Genomic DNA, 18333 nt, shown 5'->3' with positions numbered 1-18333 from the left:
TTCTGGCTCCACCCCCAAAGTCTCCTGGCTCCACCCCCAAAGTCCCCAGATATTTCTTGAATTGGACTTGGCAACCCTACCCCTTGCTCCCCAAGGCAGGAGCCTCAGTCAATAGTAAAAAGGGAGGCTTTGCTCTGTAGCTCCTACGCTATTCAGCAACCCTGGTATAATATAGTAGGTTCTTAGGCACAGAAAAGGCGAGGTGGTAGTGATAACAAGCTCTTTATTGAGTACAGCATGGTGGGCGGCTGCACTACTGAACAGGAGAACGGGTCAATTATATACAGCACTGGGTTCCCTTGCTAGCACGTAATTGGGTCATTCAAACCTGCAGGGGGCCTGTGATTGGAGCAGGGCAGTTGGGATTTGGATCCTTCTGCCCATTGTTCCTAAGTCCCCAAACTCAGTCCTGCAGGCTCCAACGAGCCAGGCAGGAACACCATTTGATCATACAAGGATACACATACATAACACCTGGCAAACAAGCTGTGATGCAGAAGGAAGGAAGAGACAGGGAGAAGGAAGCAGATGACAGCCAGTTGCTCGGGGGCCTGATAGGAGCCCTCTAGGGGCCTGATTTGGACCCCGGCTGCATATTTGACACCCCTGCCATAGAGCTTCCGAAGCTTCTGTTCCCAACTTAGCTGGCTTGCTATAGCCACTGTTTGCTTCCCAGCACTGTATTTTCCACTACTGGAATTGCCAGGATGGGTTCCCAGCAGAGGCTCCCTGTGAACAGCAGGCCTCATTTTGGGCAGCAGCTCACAAGGGTGGAACTCCAGAACCTCTACATTTTATTGTGCTCTTTCTTTCTTCACCCCCCCCCCTCCAATACTTGCTTCTGGGTTCCATTGTTCCTCTGTGAGAATTTTGCTGAACTCTAAGGTTTGACCAGCGTTCTAACATCTTTTCTCACAAAAAAACCCAGGGAAATAATCAAAACATATAAAGCAGAGAGATGGAAATCTTCATCGTGCCACTGTGGCCACATAGGAGAAAGTAATTTTAAAAGTGTGATGGGAGTAAGGCTTCGTTATGAGAGTAGCACCATTGTGCTTTTATCTGATTGTTTTACTGCTTTACTGCTTTTAATATTGTTTATTTTATGTTGCTAGCCGCCTGGAGTCTTTGTGGAATGGGCGGTACATAAATCTAACTTAATGAATAAATAAGAAGAAATTTAAGAAACGTTTTAAGGTATATGACGAGCTGATTTAATTTAGTACACTTTCCGTTGATGTCAGGGATGTGTGGCATATCCCAGTGAGTTATGCGAATGAGCTCCAGCACCTCGTTTTCTACCAAATATCCCCTGGCAAACAGTAATGAAGTATGCCTGGTACATTTTGGGAAAGGGCCAAAGCTTTCAGTGGCAGAACACACACGCTTTGCACCAGGAAGTCTCCGATTCATTCCTGGGCATCCTGGTTCAAAAGGATTTCAGGTAGCCCGTGATGAGAAAAGCGTTTGATTTGCTGGCTGGAGTGACTCTAGTTAAGCAGGATTTACCGTCTCCTCCTCCTCCTCCTTGCTGCAATGTTAGGACACAGCCCAATGGCAACTCACACATGGCAAGAGTAGCAGAGGAAGCAATCTAGCCCTGCTTTGATGCTACAACGGGCAGGACAACTGGGAGGAAACGGTGCCGCCCGGCCCTTGCTCAGGCGGGGTGCCGTGTGCCCCCTCCCGGCTCTCTCTTGGCCCAGCAGCCAACAAGCTCTTTGGGCTCCCCAACCCCCTCCCCTTCAGCCCAGCCCAGCCTGTTGGAACAAGGCCCTGCTGTGTGTTCCTCAGCTATACGAGGTCCCTCCCTCCCCCCTCCCGTCCACCTTAAATTCCCTTCCCCACCCCTTCCGCCCTGGCCTGCTGGCTCACCTGCCTCCCTCCCCCGCACCCCATTGGCACTGGCGCCCAGCCAGGACCATGCCCCAAAGCCACCCAAAGCTGGCTCGACTTCAAAGGCCTGGATGGGAACCACAGCCTGGAGCGGCCTGAGCTCTTCCACAAGAGCCTCTCGCCTTCTCTGAGCTGCCGCCGCCGCCGCAGATGCGAGCAGCTTTCCAGCAGGCCCACGAATGGCGGCCAAGCTGCAAAGGGGGCATCCATGGGGGTGTTCAGCTGAGATTAAAAGAAGGAGACGAGGGGGACTCCAGCCTGCTGGAAGCCGTTTGTTCTGGCTGCCACCTCCTTTCAGAAGTAGGGTTGCCAGCCTCCAGGTGGGGCCTGGGGATCTCCCACTTTTGCAACTGATCTCCAGCTGGCCAAGATCAGCTCCCCTGGAAAAAATGGCTGTTTTGAAGGGTGGCTTCTATGGCATTGTACCCTGCTGAGCCCCCCCCCCCGCCCCAACCCTGCCTTCTCCTGGATCCACCCCCAAAGTCTCCAGGTATTTTCCAGCACAGACCTAGCAGTGGCAAACCTGCTGTAGGGTCATTCTTCAAATGCTCACCCTAAGTTCCAGAGCTGAGCCCTTCCCACTGGTTTCCATGCTTAAGGCTATGGGGGAAAGGCAAAGCCTGCCATGTAGAATTCCCACAGGTGCAAGGAGAACTGCCACCAATTCTCTCCTAAGTTATTCCTGGGGGTCCCTTGCAGGGCAGGGGCCAGGTGCAGAGTGGTAAAGCTGCAGTACCGCAACCCGAGCTCTCTGCTCACAACCTGAGTTCAATCCTGGCAGAAGCTGGGTTCAGGTAGCCTGCTCAAGGTTGACTCAACCTTCCATCCTTCCGAGGTTGGTAAAATGAGTACCCAGCTTGCTGTGGGGAGGGAAAGTGTAGATGACTGGGGAAGGCAATGGCAAACCACTCCGTAAAAAGTCTGCTGTGAAAACGTTGTGATGCGACGTCACCCCAGAATTGGAAATGACCCTAGGACACAGTCACATATGTTCTCTGACATACATCCTCATGCCAAAAGGCCACCAGCCCTGGGATGAGAGTTTAGAGCTGCAGTTACCCCTCAGCCGTGTGAATCAGCAGTAAAAGAAGAGGTTCACTCTGCACATGTTCAGAGACATCCAAGAGACCATTCCAGTGGGGTAACCATGCTGGTCTGATGTAAGCAAAACAAAAGTCCGATGTTGGCACCTTAAAGACTAACAACACTTATTCCAGCATGAGATGTCATGAGACAGAGGTCACTTCTTCAGACACAATGGGGGAAGAAAGAAACTCCTTTCTCTCATTTTTACAGACAATGACAGAAGGGGAGGCTGCTCAGCTCCTCGCTCTTTCCCCTCCCCCTTCTGTATTTTTTTGTAAAAAAAACGAGGTAGAGCAGTTTTGTTCTTCGTCGCGCCGGCAGACACACACTGTGGTTGTCTAAAGCACAAAGGAGGAGGCACACTTAGGGCCGTACCCAGGATTTCATGTTTGGTGGGGCCCACGCCAGCATTTTTTGTTTGGGGGGGGGCCACGGGGCCACCCAGTTTGGCCCTTGTTGTGTATGTGGACTCTTGCAATATGTTTTACCTGTGTTCCTGCCTGTGGGCTGGGCTTGGGGACTCAGGAACAATGGGCAGTAGGATTCAAATCCCAGCTGCCCTGGTCCAATCACAGGCCCCCCTGCTGGTTCAAATGACTCCATGGTGTTCTAGCGCAGGAACCTGGATCTGTATATAGCTGGCCCTGTTGGCCCAGTTTAAGCAGTCTTCTAGTTTACCCATTACCATGCTGTAACGAATAAGCTATGATCACTGCGACATCATCTCCTCCTTGCATTGAACCCACTGTATTATAGCCCTAAACGCTTTTCCTGCTTCTCAAGTAAAGCTACAGCCCCCCCCCCCCCCATTTTTCTAACCCAGTAAACCTTCCAAGGGGATCTGGCTGCAAGTAGGCTACTCCCCCGCCCCACCCCCGCCAATCTGAAGCCCCTACAGTATCAATGCTGCACTTGTTCAGAGCGGCGGCAAGTGGTGGTGTGCAAAGGGAGCAGACTGGAGATTGAAAGGGGGGGGGGGTTGAATGGAGTGGCTTGGCCCCCTGTAGCTATGGTCCTGGGCACACTTCACATGCTTAGAGGGGAAAGGAGGACCACAGACAACACACATACTCTGCACATGCTCAGAAACAGAAGTGGGAGGGGGAGTCATAGTCATGCTAGGGTTGCCAAGTCCAATTCAAGAAATATCTGGGGACTTTGGGGGTGGAGCCAGGAGACATTAGGGGTGGAGCCAAGATCAAGGCTGTGACAAGCATAATTGAACTCCCAAGGGAGTTCCGGCCATCACATTTAAAGGGACAGCACACCTTTTCAATGCCTTCCTTCCATAGGAAATAATGGATAGGGGCACCTTCTTTTGGGGCTCATAGAATTGGACCCCCTGGTCCAATCTTTTTGAAACTTTAGAGGTACTTTGGGGAGAGGCACTAGATGCTATACTGAAAATTTGGTGCCTCTACCCCAAAAAACAGCCCCCCTAGAGCCCCAGATACCTGCAGATCAATTCTCCATGATTTTCTATGGGAATAAATCTCCATAGGGAATAACAGAGTTCCCAGCAGACATTTCCCTCCCCTCCCCCCGCTTTCTGACAACCCTGAAGTGGGCGCGGGGGGGAGAGGGCCTCCAAACCGGGGAATCTTCTGCCCCCACCTGGGAATTGGCAACCCTAAGTCATGCACATGTGCTCAGCATCATAAAGGAGGCAGGTCTGGTGCACGCTGAGCAGAGGGGAAGTCCTGCATCTGTCCAGAGGTATTCTCCATCCATCGCATTGTAATATATATTTTCTATAGGCAGGTGCCCTCGGCCCATGCTCAGAGCCATTTCTTTCACTGCTGAAGAAGTATTTGGCACCTAACTGGGGATTCTCGGGCAGGAATTTGAGGTCAGGAATGCTTCTTCCTGACAGACTTGAGCTGAATGAGCGTTCAGCTCTCGGGGACATGCGGTAAGGCCTCCTGCTCTCTCCCCCCCCCCCACCGCCCTCGCAGGGAAATATAATGCAAAGGCACCCTGTAATCATATTCTTCTGCAGAAGGGGCCGGGGGAGGGGGGGTCTCAGAGCTCTCTAGTTTGGTTGCTAAGAGCTGCTGGCAGAGCTGAGTCTTCCTGCGCCAACCCCATCCAAGCGCTGCACGCTGGCATCCCTGCCAAAGCCGAGGCGTTGCTTTCTCTTCCCCCTTCACCAGGATTTGTGCACCCCCCTCACGACCACCCACAGAGGCGGCAAGACCAGCTTTGCCGGGGGTGTGGAGAGCCCTCTGGATTTGCCGACTTCCTCCCTCCTTTCCCCCCTTTCCTCCTCCTCCAGATTTCTTCTCTCCACCCATGCACCCTGATCCCCAGAAACTCATCGGCTATGAAGACTGGGGCTAGGCCAGAATGTATCTCTGGCATGGGTTTTGCAGCCTCTTTGCCTTCAGGAGTCAAGACGCTTAGGGGTGCTAAGGAAGCAGAAGGCACATCTGGGCCCCTGCGATCCCCTGCAGCGTTACAGAGAATGTATCAAGATGGGTAGACTTGTTGGCCTGTCTTAGGGGACTCTGGGGGGTGGGGCCATGAGCAATTAAGCAGGATTGGACTCCAAAGGGAGTTCTGGCCATCACATTTAAAGGGACCACGTTCCTTTGAAATGCCTGCCCTCCACTGGAAATAACGGAAGATGAGGGCACCTTCTTTTGGGGTTATAGAATTGGACCCCTTGGTCTAATCTTTTGGAAACTTGGGGAGATGTTTGAGGAGAGGCACCAGGTGCTATGTGCCTCTGTCTAAAAAAAAACAGCCCCCCCCCCCAGAGCCCCATATATCCACAGATCAATTTTCCATTATTTCCTATGGGGACTGGTCTCCATAGTGTATAATGGAGTGTCCAGTGGACATTTCTCTCCCCCCACACACTTTCTGATAACCCTGAAGTGGGGGCAGGGCCTCCAAACCAGGGGATCTCCTGCCCCCAACTGGGGATTGGCAACCAACCCTAGGTAGCAATAGAAAAGAATCCAGTAGCACCTTAAAGACTAACAAAATGCAGAGTATCCTATAGAAGGAAAAGCCACTGCAATACAGTGGCTGCTATTTGTTCAGTGAATGTTTATCCCACCAAAAGAGGCACACCTGGTTCTCCCATGCACCCTTTTGCCCTCACAACAGCCCTGTGAGGTAGGCTGGGGAGAGAAAGAACAACAGTAAGTTTCATGGTGGTGGGGCTTTTGTCTCCTGTCTCCCTGGTCCTCGTCCAACAGTCTAACAACCACTACCTCACACAGGCTGACAGCGTCAAATTAGGAAGTGAGAAACCCAGAGTCAAATCCCTACGCTGCCATGGAAGCTTGCTGAGTGATCGTGGTGTTTGGTCATTCCCTGTCAGCAGAACTCACCTCACAGCGTTGTTGTCAAGATAGACTAAGAAAGGGAAAACCTCTTGAGTCCTTGGAATGAGAGTATGATAAAAATGCAACAGACCGACAGACAGTCAGGCAGACAGATGAAGATGATAGATAGATGATAGATAGATGATAGATAGATAGATAGATAGATAGATAGATAGATAGATAGATAGATAGATAGATAGATAGATAGATATTGGGGCATTGGGATTTTGACTGTGCTGCAGCCATTTCAAAAGCTAAAATGGCCATAAAGCACAAGGAGACATTTCTGGCTGAATCCCCTTAGTCCTCCCTTCCGCTGAAATTAAGCCTAAGTTATGTATTAACTGCTCTTGAACACATTCCCCCTTCTGCTGCCTCCCTTGCTGAATGTAGACTCCTTCTGGCAGAAACTACTTTTTTTCTTATATTGCTTTGTAAAGCTCCAAATGCAAGAGATGTTGTGGGGTTTTTTTTAAAAAGTAACTAAGGACAAGCTGATTTTCCCACTCTTTAATTCCTTTGCTTTTTGAAAGGTCTCTCCTTGTGGCCTTCCACTCCTTCTTTTTGGTTGAACGAGTTTGTTCTGAACCTGGGTCATGCACAGTTTGCCAGAGATTTAACTTCTTAACCTTCACAGGCATCTTTTCTCTCCCCTGTGTAACTACTGCATGCATAGTTTTATTCAAAGTTTAATAAGTTTTTGTGTGCAAGCATTCTTCAGATCTAGTGTGCTTGCACATGAAACCTCATGCGTCAAATAAAACTTTGTTGATGTTAAAGGAGTCACTGGACTCAAAATTATTCTGCTGCTTCAGACCGACATGACTGCCCTCTTGGATCCAGTGCATCCATGGGCATTGATCATAGAATCACAGAATCATAGAGCAGGAAGGGACCTCCAAAGTAATCTAGTCCAACCCCCTGCACAATGCAGGAAATTCACAAATACTTCCCTCTAAATTCACAGGATTTTCATTGCTGTCAGATGGCCATTTAGCCTCTGCCTGAAAACCTCCAAGAAAGGAGAGCCCACCACCTCCTGAGGAAGCCTGTTCCACTGAGGAACCACTCTAACGGTCAGGAAGTTCTTCCTAATGTTGAGATGGAAACTCTTTTGATTTAATTTCAACCCACAAAAAAAAGAGTTGATATAATCCTGTATTATACAGGGCTGCCAGCCTCCAGGTAGGGGCTGGAAATCTCCTAGAATTCCAACTGATCTCCAAACTACACAGTTTATTATTCCTTGTTTAAAACATTTATTCTTCTTCTGGAGACAATGGTTGCTTTGGAAGGTGGGCGGCATGGCATTACACCTTACTGATGTCCCTCCCAGGTGTTACACTCAAATCCCCAGGTATTCCTGAACCCGGAACCTACCTATCCATGGTCACATCATGATTCTTTTTATGCTCTGTTGGAGTGAAGGGCATAGGAGCTCCTGCACATCAGTAAAACACTGCAGCAAAAGAACTCTGCTATGTCTTGCGTACAATCAAATGAAGAAGTAAGGTTCCCAGGTTCCCCCGGACACTGAAAGGGGACTAAGGGTTAAGGTTGCCACCTCCAGGTTGAGAAACTCCTGGAGATTGGGAGGGAAAGCCTGTGGAGGACAGGGACCTCAGTGGGGTACAATGCCAGAGAGTCCACCCTCCAAAGCAGCCATTTTCCCCAAGGGAACTGACCTCTGCAGTCTGGAGATGAGCCATAATTCTTGGGGATCCAGGTCACACCTGGAGGCTGGTATCCCTATTAAGTTGTAAAGAAGCAGAGCCGGGGGCAGAGAACATGAATGATCAGACAGAACTGAAAGATGTAGCCAAATCTGGAAACAAAAAGTGGAATAGCGGAGCAAAATAATAGAGTCCAGCGGTTCCTTAAACACTAACCAAATTTATTCCTGCCTAAGCATTCTTGAGCCTAAGCGTTCTTCATTAAATGCAACAGAGAGCGCATCCATTAGGTAGATGCACCTGATGAAATGAGCACTGATTCACGAAAGCTTACAATGGAATAAATTTTGTAAGTCTTCAAAGGTGCTGCTAGACTCCTCTTTCATTTTCTTACTACAGGCTAACAGCGCTACTTGAAAATCATTTTCTACACTACCTAAGCGCTTTCATAGTGGGGAAAGCTATGTACAGAAGTAACCTAGCTACACTCTGAAGAAATAACTCTAACACAGCTTTTTAAGCAATGAACCACAGGGGAACGAAATTGAGGGGAGAAAAAAAAATCTCACAAAGCAGGTTCCCAATCGATCCTACTAAAGCAGCAGCAGCTGAAAAGGAAGAGGGAACTCCTCCCCTTTGGGCATGCTCAGGCCAAACTGTGTGTGACTGGGGTGGGGGAACGTTTTTTGCACCAAAAACTTAGCTCCAGAAGTTGCCAGATCCTAGCTCTGCAGAGCTACAAATCCCACCCCTGTGAAGCACGGAGGCCACAAAAGAGGATTTCTAATACCATCGAGTTCTAACTTGAAAACCAGACCAAGTAATTTGGAACTCCAAAATCTAGGGAGAAGTTCAGTGCAGGAGAATTTTGGAAGCATCACTAAAACAGCATGGCCATCAATAAGTAGAGTACCATGGCAACTGGTTCTCCCTCTGGAATAATGGGTCTACTAAAAGTGTCAGCAACAGGGGATGTACTAGCCGGCATTCACTTTACTAGTGTTCCATATGCACATTTCTGCCCTCCAAGGAAATGTGCCTTATATGTGTTTAACATTTGGCCCTGACCTGGATAGCCCAGGCAAGGCCAATCACATCAGATCTCAGAAGCTAAGCAGGGTCAACTCTGGCAAGTACTTGGATGGGAGACCTCCTTGGAATACCAGCAGTCGGGAGGACAGGGGCAGGCTTTCTTCAGCCACCTCTCTGAATATCCTTCAGGCCCCCAGTAGAGGTCAGTCACCAGAAGTCACCATGACTTCCAGGTGTAGACGCACACATGCCTATAAAAGTACAAAAATCTCCCACAAAAAAAAGTGTTTAAAATTTGACCAACAGCAGGGGTCTCCAACGCAGTGTCCATGGGCACCATCGTGCTGGCGCCTAGCAAGTGTTTTTAGGAAATGGGCAGTGGCAGGTAGGGCTTTGGCCCAGCAAGGCTTCTGATTAACTGGAGAGCCAGGTTGATGCGGAGAGCCAGTGTGGTGTAATGGTTAAAAGTGGCGAACTCTAATCTGGAGAAGCAGGTTTGACTCCCCACTCCTCTGCATGCAGTCAACTGGATGGACCATGAGTCAGTCACAGTTCTCTCAGAGCTGCTTTCTCAAGAGCTCTCTCAGCCCCACCTACCTCACAGGGTGTCTGTTGTGGGGAAAGGAAGGGGAGGAGATTGTAAACTGCTCTGAGGCTTTGAATGAAGGGTGAGGTATAAATCCAATCTCCTTCTCTTCTTCAGATTTCATCGGATGTGCAGATTTTTTAAAACATTGCTTTGGAGCCAGCTGCCACCACACTACATTGTGTGACTGAAGGAAAGGTGTGGCAGTTGTGTGTGTGGTTCTGCCTCCTGTGGCAGCCATTTTTTGAGGATCCCTGACCTACAGGATTACGATAAGCCTCTTTCACAACGACTTATTATCTTCCTGAAACAGCTGATAGCTTGAGAATTCCTAAACTGGAACATCAAAGTGATGGGCTACCTGAATGAGCCGCCATCCCCAAATTCTCATGTGTCAGCTCTTTCCCTTGCCTGCGCTGCCATCTTGGCCCTCTGAACCCAGACAGCAGACTCTCTGGGGTGTGACTCTTCACCATTTCAAAGTTCTAAACAGTGTCAAGCATGTACCCACAAATCAGCACGGAAGATTCCCAAGAGAAGATGGCTTTGGCCAGGACTCTTTTTTTTTTTTGCAGAAAAAGCCCAGCAGGAACTCATTTGCATATTAGGCCACATACCCTGGCATCACCATTGTTTCACACGGGGGTTTGTAGAGAAAGTTCAGCAGGAACTCATTTGCATAGTAGGCCACACCCCCTTGTCGGTGCGTTCCTGCTCAAAAAAAAGTCCTGGCTCTGGCAGAGAAGAGGTTAACACCTCCCTCTTTCAGAAGAAAGGAAGGAAGGAAGGAAGAGAGGAAGTCTGATGAGCAAAGTGCAGAGCTGGAATGATCTTACTCATGCCTGCCGCTGCCTTTGATCTGGGCGTCCTTGGAGAGAGCGTGTGCAAGCAGGTACCTGCCAGGATTGCTCCAGCGGGCGGCCTTCGCAATTACAGAGCCTGCCTCAAGCTGAGGGTTCAGAGGTCAGAGCCAGAGTTTCCCAGCTGTAAGATCAAAGGCGGCAAAGCTCTCTGAGCCTCTGGGGCTGCCCGGAGAGGGGAGCCGCCACAACCATTGCAAAAGGAGAGGGCTCCAGCTTGCCGTCAAGATGTGGCCCTTGGCCTCAGAGTCCGGCCATCTCTCTGCCAATTTCTGAGAATCACACACAAGGAGAATTAAACGCTCCTCCGCTGCCCTGAATATCTCCACTCCCTGTTTTCTAAATTTTATCTATTTTTTGTGGCAGATTCGTCCAAAAGCGATTCTAAAAGGTTAACATCCTGCCTACTGCACCGCTCCGAGGCTCAGCAGCCAAAGAAAACTTTGGCATACGTCTCTGACAACGCCAGTTTGCAATGTCTTAGAGCACAGCTATCTGGTAATGATGTTTGCCAACTCTGGCCTGGGAAACTCCTGGATATTTGAGGGCGTTCTCTGCGAAGGGGGGGGGGATTTGTGGACCAATTTCACCTAGAATCTGTGGCAGACCTTGTGGTCTGGAGATCCGTAGGGATTCCGGAGCTCCACCAGGAGGTTGGGAACCTACTGGTCACGTCAGCTGAGCCAAGGCCAGCCATGCAAGTTCTCCAGTTCGCACGACTTTGCAAAACCCGTCACTCGCATGCCTTCTCTCCCCGCCTCCCCGTGGAATCAAAAGGCACATGAACATGCAGCCGAACAGGAGACGCCGCTTTGGGCCACTACCCAAACAACGAGAGAGTGTTGCGATGCAGGGCAATCAGTTCCATGAAGGATCTGAACTCTATTGCAAAATAAAAGGTAATTAGCACTCTCCTTTGATCTGACAAACCCGACTCTTCCACCCGACCGAGAAGAAGAAACAAGCCTCCCTCCAAAGAAGCAGAAGAGCACCCCTGCGGCGGATGCTTACTCATGTCTGCGTTAGATTTTCTGGCAAGGAACCCTTCTGAGCTAGCAGCCCCAGTGTTCCCACAAAGGAAGTCTGTTCGAGGCCTCCTGCAGGACTTCTCGGAGGGAGCGAGTCAATCTTCAGCAAGGCAGTCACAGGACTTCACCAACAATTTGGGGCAACCTCTATTACCTGTCAGCAGGACAGGCCTTGAATTCAGCAGGAGCTCACAGGAGCGCAGCTCCTGAACCTTTCTGAGGGTTCCCCCTCCCCTCTTCCTCCCCACCTAACTTGTCCATTGAATAGTAGGTGCAGCTGCATGAAAATCCCTGGATTAGAAGAACAGCCAGCCACCAGGGGCTTTGCAGTTCTCATTAACCCCTGGAGAATCCCGTGCCAACCTTTCTCCATGTCGTACGTGATTTTGGGCAGCGGGTGGCTTGCTGGCCTTTTGACTGTTGGGGGAGGGTGGCTCAGGAGAGCCACAGGCGAGAAAGGCCTGCTTGGATGGATGGATCTCTAGCCAACCCAAGCAGGCTTTGCTCGCCTGGGGCTCTCCTTTCATGCGTCAGGTTGCTTTTGGCTGGTGGGGGGTGGTGGCATATGCTAATGAGTGATGTTAATTAGCTCCACCACCTATTTTTCTACAAAACAACCCCTGCAGCAGGGCATAGCCTGGCATGAACGCATCCTCCTATAGGTAAATTTCAAATCCAATGGATTGAGAAATTGACCGGGATATTTTCCAAAATGGGAGGCAGGGGATTTGGCATACCTGGCTGGCTCCAGAGCTTCACACACATACCTTATTGGCCAGTGACAGACAAGGGTGGAGATCCCGGTCGGGACGCTCCAGTTTGACGATGGAGACAAACCCTGGGACGGTGTGTTCGTCTTCACTGGTGTTGCACAGAGACAGGGGGTGGAACTGGGGAGAGAAAAGAAAAGTTCACTTTAGAGGCATCGACATTCAAATAGGAAACTGATTAAAATATACTTTAAAAAGGTAAAGGTAGTCCCCTGTACAAGAACCAGTCATTTCCGAGTCTGGGGTGACATCGCATCACAACGTTTTCATGGCAGACTTTTTACAGGGTGGTTTGCCATTGCTTTCCCCAGTCATCTACCCTTTACCCCCAGCAAGCTGGGTACTCATTTTACCGACGTCAGAAGGATGGAAGGCTGAGTCAACCTTGAGCCAGCTATTTGAACCCAGCTTCCGCCAGGATCAGGTCGTGAGCAGAGCTTGGACTGCAATACCGCAGCTTACCACACTCTACACCACAGGGCTCCATCAAATACACTTTGTAGGAAACCAAACTTGCAATATCATAGGCTTGTTGCTGTAGCTGTGTCAGTTTTGGATAAAAACCTCTTTGGATCTAGAACCCTAGAGTTGGAAGTGATCTCCAGAGTCATTTAGTCCAACCCCCTGCACAATGCAGGAAATTCACTACTTCCCCCCCCTGCCACCCCAGTGTCCCCTGCTCCATGCCCAGAAGGTGGCCAAAAACAAAACATAAAACCCTCCAGGATCCTTGGCCAAAGTAGCCTGGAGAAAATTGCTTCTTGACCCCAAAGTGGCAATTGGCATTTCCCTGGGTGTGTAATAAAACTGATGGTACAACAACATGGATTATTTGTTCAGAGGGGTCTGTGTCTTAGCCACACCCCTGCAAATGCAAGCTTCATAAAAAGGTTGGAACTTTCATACTGAAGGCCGGTTCCAGATTTTGGTGGGCCCTGGGCTGAGAGTTCCCAGGATTCCCCCATCCTCTCCCTATCACCATCCTCCCTGCTGGTGCCCTCCTTCCCGCCCACCTGCCTGTGTGTTCTTCCATTATCTGCTCACAAGCGGTCCCATCACCCATGCTCACAGCTGCCTGCAGTCCTTTCCCTAGTGGCACTGGGCAGTATTTGCAACAGGGCCCACAAGTAGTGCTGTGCTAATAAGTGATGGTGAAGGAGACGCTGGCAACATCGGGACCTGCTAGAGACTGTGAGTCCTGGCTGCTGCCCCATCTTATGGAATGCTGACACTGGTCCTGGTCACATTGGATCAGGACCTTGGTCCACCTAGCTTAGCATTCGATCTATCAGGAGTGAGCAGCTAAATGCTAGAGAGGCCTCCCATAGGGTCGCCTGCCTCATTGTGGGACCTGAAGTTTTCATGGTATTACAACTGAACCCCAGATTATAGAGATCAGTTCCCCGAAGAGTTGCCAGATCTGCAATCATGTCAAGCAACTGCATGATTAAATATTGGCATGGAAAAGGAATCTCTTTGGCCTGCTAATATCTTCTCCGGAGACCTTGCTGTGGCTGACCTTACTGTTTAAGACATGGCTGGTAGCAGAGACAGAGCATCTTCTTCTGCACAGTGTAGGGTTGCCAGGTCTGACTCAGGAAATATCTGGGGACTTTGGGGGTGGAGACAGGAGCAAGGTTGTGACAAGCACAACTGAAATCCAAAGGGAGTTCTGGCCATCACATTTAAAGGAACTGCATTCCTTCTAAATGCTATCCCTGCATTGGAAATAAAGGAGGACGGGGGCACCTTCTTTTGGGGCTCGTAGAATTGGACCCCCTGGTCCAATCTTTTTGAAACTTGTGGGGTTTCTTTGAGAAGAGACACCAGCTGCTATGCTGAAAATTTGGTGCCTCTACCTCAAAAAACAGTCCCCCCCCCCAAAAAAAGCTGCAGATACCCATGGATCAATTCTCCATTATACTGTATGGGGACAGGTCTCCATAGGGTATAATGGAGTGCTCAGCGACTATTCCCTCTCCCCACTGCTTTCTGATAACCCTAAAGTGGGGAGAGGGCCACCAAACCAGGTGATCTCCGGCTCCCAACCGGGGACTGGCAACCCTACCCTGACTCAGAAACGGCCTGCCTTCATCAGGTGTCTTAAAGCCCAACTTATAAAACATTGTTTACCTTTCTTATTTTCCCAAGCATTCTGTTTAGTTTTTCTTTTCAGCGCTCTTTTTTCTCTGCCGGTATTTCACTGTTTTTAAATTATTCCTTGGCCTGTTGGAGTCTTTTTAACATTTTGTTTCAATTCTCCACTGCTTTCATGGTCCAAAATGCTGTTCTAAGAGGAAACAATGCAGCTTGTGGCGGTTAATCTTTTCTACTGGTTCTTATCTGCTTGATTTTTTTTTAAAGGCAATTGTATGCTTTCAATTCTTGTTGAAAGCTGCCTTTTTAACAAAGAATGCTGATCATATAGCCAATGTTTTAAATAAATAAAGCACATATCCGAGTGAAGGCAAAGCGCAAGAGACCGAAAGATTAGACGTCTCTAGCATAAAGAGGACAGCGAGCAAGTCTGGGATAGTGAGGGAAAAGATGAATCTCACAGGGAATTTTCCAGGGCTGGAGTTCCTTCCTGGCAAATGCATTTTTTTGTGTTTGGATTGCCTGGCCCACAGGATTTTGTATAATCTTAAATCAATCTGGCAAATGAAGCCCTTTAAACCTTTGCTTGTCCACATTTCTGCCCTAACCTGCCCCCCTCACATACACATTAATAAGTCTCTCTGCTCCAGACTAGGAAACAGCTGGAGATTTCGGGGGTGGAGCCTGAGGAGGGCGGGGTTTGGGGAGGGGAGGGACTTCCACAGAGCATAATACCACACAGGGCCGGTGGGTGGGAGTAGGCAAAGTAGGCAGTTGCCTAGGGCGCCACCTGGCGTAGGGGGCACTACTGGGCCCCCCCTCCCTGATGCATGACTCTGGCTCCTGACCACTGTCACCTTGTCCTCTCCCATCACCAAGCTGCCCACAATAAAGCCAAGCCACCCCCCTTTTCCCGGTGTGTGACTTGGCCTCCCACCTCATCCTGTCCTGGCACCCTCCTTCCTGACATGGCCGGCAAGCACTAATTCTCACAATTTTTTTTATAACATCACATTTATTAAAAATAAAAATAAAAATCAGTAAATTAAAAATGTGAAAAGTTTTAAGTTTGGTGCTCTTAATTCCCCTATATTTTTTAATAATGGGGGGGGGGGCACTAGCGGGTGATTCGCCTAGGGGGCCAGAAAACCTAGCAGCGTCCCTGATACCACAGAGTCCACCTTCCAAAGCGGCCATTTTCTCCAGGTGAACTAGTCTCTGTCGCCTGAAGATCCGTTGTAATCCCATGAGGATCTCTATCTACCACTTAGAGGTTGGCAACCCTAATATTGAAAGCCTGAAGGATAAAATCTTCTGATTTACGAAAACAATGAGGCGAGCAGCTGTTGGCGAGCCATAGGGGTCTGTACACAAGGGCTGGCTCCAGGTTTCAGGGGGTCCTGGGCAGAGTGCCCAGGGGCCTCCTCTCCTGCTCTGACCCCCACCAGGACCTCCCCCTCATATCTTCCTTCCAGCTCACTCACATCCTGACCTGCCTGGGTTTCTTTTCCCTTGCCCATTCACGAGCATTCCCACTGACTGTATGTTGTTTCCCCAATGTGCTGTGTGGGGTGTGCAGACTGGATAATGTTGCCAGCCTCCAGGGGGTGACTGGAGATCTGGGATCATGACTGATTTCCAGGCAACAGTGATCAATTCATCTGGAGAAAATGGCCACTTTGGAAGGTGGATTCTATGGCACTGTACACCACTGAAGTACCTCCACCCCCAAAATCTCCAGGTATTTCCCAACCCGGAGCTGGTGACCCAATGACAGGAACACCAACAATGTGGCTACTAGACTTGTCACTGCTTTACACCACTTGCAAGTCCTTCTCGCAGAGCCAGATTAACAATTAGGTCAAGTAAGTACTGGCCTATGGGCCCCACACCTTTAGGGGCCCCGGGCTGGCTCCCCCCACTAGTTTTCCCCCTGCTTGCACAAGCAGCCTGCACGAGCAGCCAGCAACTCAGCTGCTCTTTGCCAGATGTGCCTGGTGTGGCTGCTGCTGGCATTGTCGCCAAGTTTGCCTCTCTCTGCCTCTCTTCCACAGCTTTGTCAAAGGGGCTTTTGAGAAGATGCCTGCAGCGGCTGTGGGCAGTGAGGTGGCCACTCAGACTCAGATAATTTGCAAGGGGGCTCCCAAGATTTGACTGCCTAGGGGCCTCCACAGGGTTTAATCCGGCACTGCCTTCTCTGGCAGCCTGTGCTTAGGCAGCTCAGCAGCAGTGGGCCCTGCCAGAAACCCTGGGTCTTGGCTGCTGACCCCCCTCAGGATATGCTGATGCTGGCCCTGTCGTACACAAGGGGTGTCCTATTCAGGACGAGAGCTCATCCTCACCAACGATATGACGTTACTCAACCACCTGTGTTCTTTTGACTGCGATGCTCACAATAGCTGGAGTTGACAACTCCATGTTGGGAAACATCTGGAGACTCAGGGGTGCAGCCTGGGAAGGGTGGAGTTTGGGAGTAGGAAGCAGGGTCCAACACCATAGAGCCCATTCTCTGTAGCCATTTTCTCCATTGGAACTGAGCTCTGTAGTCTGAAGGTGAGTTATAATTCCAGGAGATTTCCAAGGCAATCCTACCCATTGCTTCTTTCCTGGGGCGTCTTAAAAGGAAGAACCATGTATGCCGCTCTTGAAGAAAGGCTGGGATAAAAATACTACTTTGTGGCCTGGACGGTGAAGGGCATACAGAACAAAAACAAACAACAGATTTGTAGACCAGGCTGGGAGGGAGAAATGTCACTGCATCAATCAGTCTCCAACAGACCCTGCATTGCCGGCTGGTCAGAAAACATGTTTGCAGCCAGGCCCTCTTCAGTAGGGGCAGGATCGCCATCTGCGCTGCATCTGCTCCCGCGGGTCACAACGTCTGTTAGACCAAAGGTGAGCCTGCACCTGCTGCCCTTGGCAAAGGATCAAGGAATATCTTCACTGGAACCTTCATTAACATCTCTCCCCCCCTCCCCACAATGCCGGGCAAGAGAAAACAGGCAACTTTGTTTTTCCAGAGTGGCTCTTCAGATAAGGAACCCACAGCCGGGCTTGGGGAGACAGATGAAGTCACTGTTTGGAGCTGGGGGTTGGCCCCAACTGGAGCAGCAACTCCAAGGAGATATGTAAGCCCCACTCCCTGCCCTTCACGAGGTCAGGTAGTTTTCTAAGTGTTGGTAACAACATCAATCATGGATATGCATAGGACACAGCCATGTGAAACTTCTGTCTTTTGGTCACATTAAACTTCCAGTGCATGCAGGAATTGGACCACCCCTTTCCTTCCTTCCTTCCTTCCTTCCTTCCTTCCTTCCTTCCTTCCTTCCTTCCTTCCTTCCTTCCTTCCTTCCTTCCTTCCTTCCTTCCTCCCTCCCTCCCTCCCTCCCTCCCTCCCTCCCTCTCAGGATACCATCCCCCATTGAGCATGTCTGGAAAACGAACGCTGCTTCTTGCTCCTGGGTTTGCCCTGGGTCAAACATGACCAAAACAGAGCCAAGAGCATGCCCATTGGAGGGTGGGGGAGGGAGAATAATGGACAATGTGCCCTGTTATGCACAGTGTAGGGTTGCCAGTTCTGGATTCTGAAATTCTTGGAGCTTTGGGGGTGAAGCCTGGGAAGGGCAGGGTTCGGGGGGGGAGGAGGAGGAGTATAGTACTATAGATTCCACCTTCTAGCGCCGCCATTTTCTCCAGCAGAATTGATTTCTAAAGTCAAGAGATCAGTTGTAATCGGGGACATTGTCAGGCCCCATCTGTAGGTTGGTTGTAGGGTTGCCAAGTCCAATTCAAGAAATAACTGGGGACTTTGGGGGTCGAGCCAGGAGCAAGGCTGTGACAAGCATAACTGAACTCCAAAGGGAGTTGTGGCCATCACATTTAAAGGGACCGCACGCCTTTTAAATGTTTCCCCTCCATTGGAAATAACGCAGAATAGGGGCACCTTCTTTTGGGGCTCAGAATTGGACCC

The 18333-nt window shown here is 49.9% G+C and overlaps 1 protein-coding gene across 1 annotated transcript in view; it reads right to left on the bottom strand.

Moving 5' to 3' along the window:
- The window catches only part of RNF43 (ring finger protein 43), a 65548-nt gene that overhangs the window by 23541 nt on the left and 23674 nt on the right, over positions 1-18333 (bottom strand). The window contains exon 2 of the mRNA XM_060259143.1: positions 12264-12386. Coding sequence (XP_060115126.1) covers positions 12264-12386 — 123 coding nt within the window. The remainder of the gene's footprint in view (positions 1-12263; positions 12387-18333) is intronic.

Source organism: Heteronotia binoei, chromosome 18 (genome assembly GCF_032191835.1).
Source record: "Heteronotia binoei isolate CCM8104 ecotype False Entrance Well chromosome 18, APGP_CSIRO_Hbin_v1, whole genome shotgun sequence".
Classification (NCBI taxonomy): Eukaryota; Metazoa; Chordata; class Lepidosauria; order Squamata; family Gekkonidae; genus Heteronotia; species Heteronotia binoei.
Note: the sequence above shows the minus strand (reverse complement) of the source record. Positions and strands in the feature narration are given on the sequence as shown.